General features: G+C 36.4%; 1 protein-coding gene across 3 annotated transcripts in view; it reads right to left on the reverse strand.

The window, feature by feature from the left end:
- Nucleotides 1-209: 209 nt before the first annotated feature.
- Nucleotides 210-8,673, reverse strand: part of LOC110033339 (WD repeat domain-containing protein 83) — a 28,214-nt gene continuing 19,750 nt past the window's right edge. Inside the window, exons 8-10 of one of the 3 annotated variants that reach the window (XR_002294933.1) lie at nucleotides 2,756-2,856; nucleotides 2,524-2,637; nucleotides 536-612 (exon numbers count right to left, since the gene is read on the reverse strand). Coding sequence is in view for 2 of the 3 variants with exons in the window: in XM_020737270.1 (XP_020592929.1) it covers nucleotides 529-612 (84 nt within the window). In the remaining variant the exon portion in view is untranslated. Of the gene's footprint in view, nucleotides 613-2,523; nucleotides 2,638-2,755; nucleotides 2,857-4,551; nucleotides 4,648-8,673 lie in introns of all 3 variants that reach the window. The other 2 variants (XM_020737271.1, XM_020737270.1) reach the window with 2 other exon arrangements.

The raw sequence follows: 8,673 nt of genomic DNA on the forward strand, positions 1-8,673 counted from the left end.
AAAATTTCAATTGACTCCTCTCCCTCTCCTTCTAAAGAATACCAAATTGCATAAAAAAAAGCATGCATAGCACACTAAATATTACTATTTACAAAATTGACATCCTTTTTAATCCGTTTTTCAAATTCTCACTAAGATATCAAAATGATTGATCATGGCATGCGTAAATTAAAAAAAAAACTGACTAAAGTGCTACTTTTATAAATATCAACGTTTCAAGTGCTAAGCATGTAATTATCCCAAAAAGTAAACTAAAATGAAAACTGTGCATAACAGCATGAGCAATGCTACGTCAATATACATCTTATCCATCCTTCTTTTTAACTACTTCCACATTATGCCACAAAATAAAAGAATAAAATAAAATAAAGCACCTGGAAGTTTATCATATAATTCTTTTTAATCCGAACTTTGGACTCTGTTGCAAGACAAATACTGCTCGCCGCCAAAGCACCAGTGAAGTAAATTCACCAAGTATATGACAATACATGTAGAGAAATTTAAGCGATCTGGTTGAAGTCGACAGGACTACGCTGTCCAGATGCGGATAGTGCCATCGACAGAGGATGTTAGCATGCAACAATCCTTCGGGTGGTAGTTCACGCTAGTCACCTGACAAGGAAACAAACAAGAGTTGTTTTATTAGGGGCATTTAGATACATACCACAAAATTCTTATGCAATTAGGTGTCTAACAACTAAGCATTCATATCTACTTGCATGTCAATCAAAGCTTTAACTTCACATAAAAAGTATCACCATCACTATGATTTTAAAAGTGAAATATGTCTTTTCATCTATAAAATTATGGCACTGAGATATTCTAAGTGTAAAAATTAAAATTTGGCTCGGCTAATTTAATGAACATAAAAAATATAAATTAATTAGTTACAAACAGACATACATGCAGACAGACGGGACGAGGCGGGGATGGGATGGGACGGGGACGGGGACGGGGACGAACAGGACAGAGAGGCGGGCGGGCAGGACGGGCGAACGGGCCGACTGATGTGACAGGACGTGTGGACGTGACGGGACGTGTGGACGTGACGGGACGGGCGGACATTACATACATACATACATACAGAAAGATTGAACACACACACACACACACACATACATACATACATATATATTTATACTATACATCTATATATATATATATATATATATATATATATATATATATATACACACACACACACACACACGTATGTATGTGTGTATGTACCGAATAACAAGCCATATACAATCAAATAAGGCTCTGTATGTGTCCGGCTCATTTCAAAAAATAAGCTCAAAATAACTATTCAGTATTAAGTAGCTTACCTAACAAATGAATCAAACAGAAGTTTTTTTTATCAAGTGAAACTCTAGCGATTTGTGAATAATGATCTCTTTTCACAGACCTAGTTGGTAGACAATAGAACGAAGGTTGCCAACTGGCGGCTTGAAACTTGGTGGGCTGTAGAATGGAGGAGCAGCTAGAGGCTTTTGTGAATTCGCTGGAAGGCCGTAATTTTCTAGGACCACACGTGGAGAAATATCCCGCTTAAAAAATTTCTATGCAATCAAAATAGAAATTACAGCTTCAGATTATGTGTTGGTAGATTAAGTATTGTAGGAGTGTCAATGAGTACCTCCGGCTTTTAATCACCATGGTGAATCTATCAAACCATGCCCTTGAAAATTATTTTGAGCAATATAATGATCTCTTGAGTCTGCAAACATGGTTTGTATGGATGACACTCTCAAATCTCAACGAAGATTATCATTAAAACCTTATCTTCTAAGCCTTTATTTATGGAGTTATTTTTACATTAGTCGATAAAGTGCCAACCTAAAGTAGTAACAAGAGACAGTTATCTCAACAGCACTCATCTTAAGGTTGGAGCAACGGGTTGAAATTATGTTTTATATTGGGTTTGTATGAAAAGAAATTCTTTTGTAAAATAAAACTTATTTCAGATTTGTCTTTCATTAAAAAAAAAAAAATTGAAAGATCTTAGTATGATCATTAACAAATGATATAAATCACAAAACACGGTAAATACTTTTCATCAGAGCTGGGTTCCTAATATCACCATGAATAATAGCAAAAGATTGTGAGGTTTTATATGAATGATTAGGATAGTACTTTGAGTGTGTTTAGATAATGAATTTCATGCTCGAATATTATTGGATTTTTATTGATGAATAGAGGGAAAGTTTTTTTTTTTCAGATACATGATATTGAGAAGTCCAAGGCAGAAGTATCGCTAAATTACTGCATTTTTGCTCAAACTACAAACGAATAGAGTTGATCCGAATGTATCCTTGTAAGAGCCCAAGCTCATTCATCAAAAGCTTGTTCGAGGAGCTCGACTCAATCTTGATTTGAGCTTCTATCTCGAGCTCATTTATCAATATCTTGTTTGTGCTCGACTCATATAAGGATTATTGAGCTTATTAATGAGTTACTTATTTAACAAAATAAATGAGCTATAATCAAGCCTTACTCTAACAAAATAAATGAGACAAATACCTCGAGATGACCGAACAACTTCAATGCCTACGAAATATTAGAGTGACCTCAAGTTCATTTCAAATGAAGTAGCAAGAATGTCTTTCAGAGACTACAATGCTGGTAAATCGTCCCCTGTGAGCACAATATCGTCAACATAGATGATAAGAATAGCAATTTTGTCACTGGAGAAATGCTGAAAGAAGAAAGTATGATCTGATTGGGCCTGCGAAAAATCATGACCCTTTACCACCTTTTTGAATTTGTCGAACTAGGCCCTTGTGGATTGCTTCAGTTTGTAGAGGGACTTCCGCAACCGACACACTTGTCCCGCGGAGAAAGTAGAGTCAAAGCCTGGAAGGAAGAACATATCTCTTTGAGATCCTCATTAGGAAAGTATATTTGACAACCAGTTGGAGCAATGGGTAATCAAAATTCACAGCAAGTGAGAGTGAGACCCTAATGGTGTTTAATTTAACAACTGGAGCAAATATATCCTCATTAACTCTGTATGTTTGTGAGTAGCCTTTAGCAACTGACCGTGCCTTGTCACGTTCAAAGTATCCATCGAAGTTAAATTTGGTGATAAAAATCCAGCGACACCCTACTTTTTTCTTTCCTGGAGGAAGATCCACAACATCTCATGTATGATTTCGCTAAAGGGCATTCATCATTCATTACAGCAGCTTTCCAGAAAGGGTCAACTAATGCAGCTTCAACAGTGGATGGGAGGTGATGATCCATCAGGGCAATAGCAACGCTTTGTAGGTCGGCGATACACTGTGGAAAGAGAAATATTTTTTCATGGAATAAGGAGAGCTTACCTTATTACATACCTCAACTGGAGAACGCGCCTCCTCATTCGTAATAGGGTCAATTTTGGGATATCACTCGAAGAGGATTTCAAGTTCGGTAAAGAGGTAGCAAGCTCCAAAGTAGGAACATGAGTGCACCGAGTATAGATACGGAGAATGGGATGATGTTTTGATTGTTTGGTAAGTGACGGGTCCAGAGAGACAGAAGGCTCCTCAGATACAGTCGTTGGAGAAATATCTACAGAGGTCGGATAAGGAATAGTATCCAAAAAATCAAGTTCTCCCTCACTTGAGGCAGTATGTAGGGAAGTAGGGAACACTTTCAAAGAAGAATACATCAACACTTACATAGAGTTTATTTGTGGTAGGATCAATTTCAAAGAAGAATACATCGACACTTACATAGAGTTTATTTGTGGTAGGATCAAGACACTGATATCCATTCTGAGTGGCAGAATATCCGAATACAACATTTTATAGACCTGAGATCAAGTTTACTACGATTAGGGATAACATTCCAAATAATTCAAGAGTAGTGAAGAACCGATTGGTAGAAAAACATGACATCAAGATGGCTAGTTCTGAAGTTATGAATTTTTTTATGAATTATATTAATGGGATAGGTGGCAGTAAGGACGACATCATTCCAAAACATTTTCGGGACACTAGATTGAAACATAATAGAGCCAGCTACTTCGAGAAAGTGTCGATTTTTTCTCTCGACTACTCTATCTTATTGAGGAGTATTCATACACGGGCTGTGATGTATGATGCCCTTACTTACCAGGAACTCACCTAAAATAGAGTTAAAAAATTCACGACAATTGTCGGTTCAAAGGACTTGGAGTTGAAGTTTTGAATTTTGACAAAATGAAAAAGTTAAAGTTTCTGAACGTGACAACAATTTTAGATTTACCTTTTAAGATATAAGTCCACATCATTCGAGTGTGGTCATCAATTAAGTTAAGAAACCACCGTTTATTAGTGTAGCTGGAAGTGCAAGATGATCCCCACAAGTCACTGTTAATAAGAGAAAATTGAGCAGAAGGTGTGTAAGGATGGGATGGATAAAGAATGCAATAATGTTTAGCCAGTTGGCAAATCTCATATTTGAAGTTAGTAAAATTTTTATTAGTAAACATCAACGGATACAATTGTTTAAATACTGAAAACTAAAATGACAAAGAATAATGCAACAACTAAATATGACATTCAGTGGATCGAAAAAAATTGCAACTATTAGGAGAAATGTCCTCGTTCTCTGTGTCTCTTGGAATTAGATCCTAAGTACTTTTTTAGCAGTTCCAATCATCTTCCATGAACAACGATCCTGAAAGACACAAACATCAACAGAAAAATTAACAACACAATCCATATCATGTGTCAGCTTACTAACAGATAACAGGTTACACGTGAGCATAGGACATGTAACACAGAATTCAGACTTGGACTAGTTGTTAACAAAACTGACTCATTACCAGCAATAGAGTTACCGGAGTCATTAGCAATTTTAACTTTATCTTTCCCAATGCATCGATAATACATTGAGAAAACTTGAGAGCATCCAGTTGTGTAGCACTAAATCAATATTCATAAACCAAAAGAAGAAATGAGTGTCATACGAGTGGTACCTTGACGAATGTGGGAGGTTGACTGGCCTGAAGTAAATTGATTTGATCCGAGTAGCTTGATTAATTGCTACATCTGACTCTTGAGAGAGTAGTGTGATTCTGGAGTGTTCCGAGTGGAAGCTGGTTGTACCGTAGTGGATTCAAATGTCGTAGTGAGACTCTTGGCAGAAAAAAATTTGACTGAAGGTTTGTATGTCGGTTTTCCATGAAGTTTCCAACACTTTCTCGAGTATAGTTGGGTATGTGATAGTAATCACAAGTGGACCCGGTGGTTCGAGGAGGGTTTGACGGGTGCTGAATACAATTAGGCTAATGCAGAAGATTCGACTGAAATGGAAATGCCGAGCATAACAATTCTCCAACTTTTTCCACATAAAATTTCTGTGAAAGAAGCACGAGCGGAAGGAAGGGAATCTCGTCTGAGGATACAGTTCCGGACTTCAACAAGATCTTTGTTAAGGTTGGCCAGAAATTGGAACATGTGATCTTTTTCTACAATTTTCTAAAAGAGAGAAAAATCTGTCGGAGATTCTCACGTGTAATAATAGTAGAGATCACATTTCATTCATAAGGCCGCCAAATAATTATAGTACTACGTCACATCCTCGATCCCTGTTTCGCCTCGCAAATCCTTTTGAGAACCTCATAAAATCGGCTGGAGTTTCTTACATCTGAGTAGATATCCCGAAATGCAGTCTACCTGAAGGAAGAAACATATATGAACGGCCAATCATAGTCACCATGGAGTAATCAACCACGACATGACCATGAAATTTTCCACTTCCCATGCTTCATACATCGAGTCAGTTTAAGGAGGTTCACGAGTCATTCCTTTGAGATACTCGAATTTTCTTCGTCCCTTGAAGAACAAGGACACGACTTGAGACTATTGGAGAAAATTAGAACCGGTCATTTTATGGGTGGTGATTAGAAACTTCATTTGGTTTTCTGATTCTCCGCTCTATGGAGTGGAGATAGGTGTCAAGCCTCCAGTTGGCTCAAGTACACCGTCGGGAGAAGGCTCGGTAGTGGAAGAATCCACCAAGATTCCAACGGAGCCTAATGTGATGTTGGGCTGCCGAGACATTGGAAGATCGTTGAAAAACTGCAGGGATATCTTGAACTTTGAACAATGGAAGGTCCGACAACTAGAAGAAGCCATGAAATAACCAGCAAGGAGAATAAGCTAGTTAGAGAAAGCTCAGGTCGGCAGATAGGATCTTCAGCGATTGGAACATGCCAATAGATGTTGAGGGGGTGAAGAAAGCGCGATAGAAACAACCGCGACGTAGGAGGGATGGCAAATTGGACGCGGTAAAGCAACCGCGACAGAAGAGACACGACAAGGAGCATCGACAAATTGGACACGACAAAGTATTCATAACAGAAGAGTCACGACAAAGGAGGCGTGGCAGGGAGGGTCTGCAGGTGGTCAACGCTATTTCTGGCAGCAGGGAAAAACACGGGGAACCTGCAGTTGGCCGGCAGCAGAAATCTTACAGGGAAAGCCCTATAGATGGTCGACATCTGGGGTAGAGGTTCTAGGTAAATAACCCGTTTCTAATACCATGTGCACTTTTCAGAATAGAACTTCATTCATTGATAGGAAAACGGGTATAAATAAATATCACAAGACCTAAATAAAGGGAAAGACATTAATTCAAAAATAGAGCAACTAGAAAATGCATAAATATAGAAATGAAAAATATAGAACACAAATAAAAACTAATAATAATTGCAGCAGTAGTTAGCCTAATAATTAGGCTATTTCTAATAATAATCACTGCCAGTGTCTATTCTATCTTCATCATCATCCAAAATCTATTATTCATTCACTAGATTTATAGCTCTCAAATCTCTTCATCCATTAACTCGCGCTCATCTTTTTCATCTCCAAAATTTACTATTCTAGAATTTGAAGTTCATGTACCAACATTTGGTCCAACAAATTTCTTAACATGCGGCTTTCATCTTAGATTCTCAAACTATTCATACGCTATTTGCATCACCTTATGCAAATTATCATCATGAAAAAACTAACTTATTATTCGTGTTTGAAGAATTAGCACCTATCACATCCAAGACGTAATGAAAGTACAAATTGGCTAGCTTATGGTTAACAATTTGTTGGGTGTATATAATCCATTTTGTTTGAAGATATAATTGTACAATTGGTTTGAATAATCTAAAAAGCTATGGGATTTCTTACATGATTGTTATTCATATGTGCTAAGGCTAGAACAAGAAACTCGCTGAATGACTTTCAATTGATCAAGCGGGTCTAGATGAATTCATTGAGTATTATAAGATTCACTTCCTCTGCAAGTACTTGGCAATAGTTGGACTTCCAGCAAAGACAAGGAAAAAGGTCACCTACACTGAGAAGTTGGCCGATTTATTTATTTATTTATTGGGACATTTAAAGACATTGCACACAATTCTTATGCATTTACATAGCTCACACCTAAACTTCCATATTTACACACATAGCATTCGAATCTTTAATATCACATCAAAAATAGCACTATTACCACTTTTTAAAAGTCAAATACACCTTTTCATGCATGGTTTTAAACACCAAGTGTTGGGTGAGAGATATGTGAATACATAAGAATTGTGTTCTAGGCATGTAAATTTCCCAAAAAGTAAATGTTGTACTGAAGATTCAATACAATTCTCGAAAAAAAAATAAAAATATGATTGATGTATTTTCCTATTGTTTTATTCCAAAATTTCATCCAGGCTGAATAGTGAAGAAATTATTTAATTGCCCATCTTGTTTTATTCTATTTATTCACTTCTAACACAATATCAGAGTTATCTCTAACTAAACAAAGATAGTCAATAACTGCAGGGATCAAGGAAAATAAAGGAGAGATTGACTTTTCCTCCTACTTGCCAAACTGCAACAATCCAGTAATATCCATGGAGCAATCGACACTTACAAATAACTCTTGAAAACTTAATCGGAAGAATTCTTTTCAATGATCTCGCTCAATTCAAATAGTGGTTAGAGGGAAAAAAAAAAGTTAACCTATATGGAACCATCATATAACCCAAGCAGGAGATCCTTTCTTCCTAATGTGAAAAACCAACAATGCTGGTAATATCCGGACTTATCATTCAAAGGGAACACATTGGATCGCTATACTAGTTGACAAAACTACAAAAATAATTTAGATAAAAGTAAATAGAGTGCATTTTGGCCTGAAAATTTGTGTACAATTACTTAAATTACAAGATTGGGCCAAAGATTTGAAGCAAATAAGCATGAATGTCACTAAATACTTGATCACATAAATTTTGATAAAAAATAGACATATTCAAGCCAAATGACTGGTGCGGAGGCTTTTACAAAAAGAAAATATCATTTAAGGAAAAATTACAGCTAATTTTCAGCATTTAATTTCAAATTCAAGCAGGGTTAAACGCACACGAGTAGAAAAACTATGAAAACTGTTGGAATGTGAAGCAAAAATGTAAATTTGACAATGAAAGTGCAACTGCCATGATCACAAATTTAGTTCCCATGATAAAACAAAGCATATATCATTTTTATCATTTCATTCAAAACAAAAGGGTTGAGAAGAGAAATGTTGGTATAAATTTAAGTCATTTTTCAAATTAAGTGACTTATATTTTAACAAAGAGGTCAGCATTATTACCTAAAAGACAAACTATGAATGGTCCGTAGGGATACATAAAGGGAAAGGCGACAGAAGAGA

The sequence above is a fragment of the Phalaenopsis equestris genome, unplaced genomic scaffold (assembly GCF_001263595.1).
Source record: "Phalaenopsis equestris unplaced genomic scaffold, ASM126359v1 Scaffold001143, whole genome shotgun sequence".
NCBI lineage: Eukaryota > Viridiplantae > Streptophyta > Magnoliopsida > Asparagales > Orchidaceae > Phalaenopsis > Phalaenopsis equestris.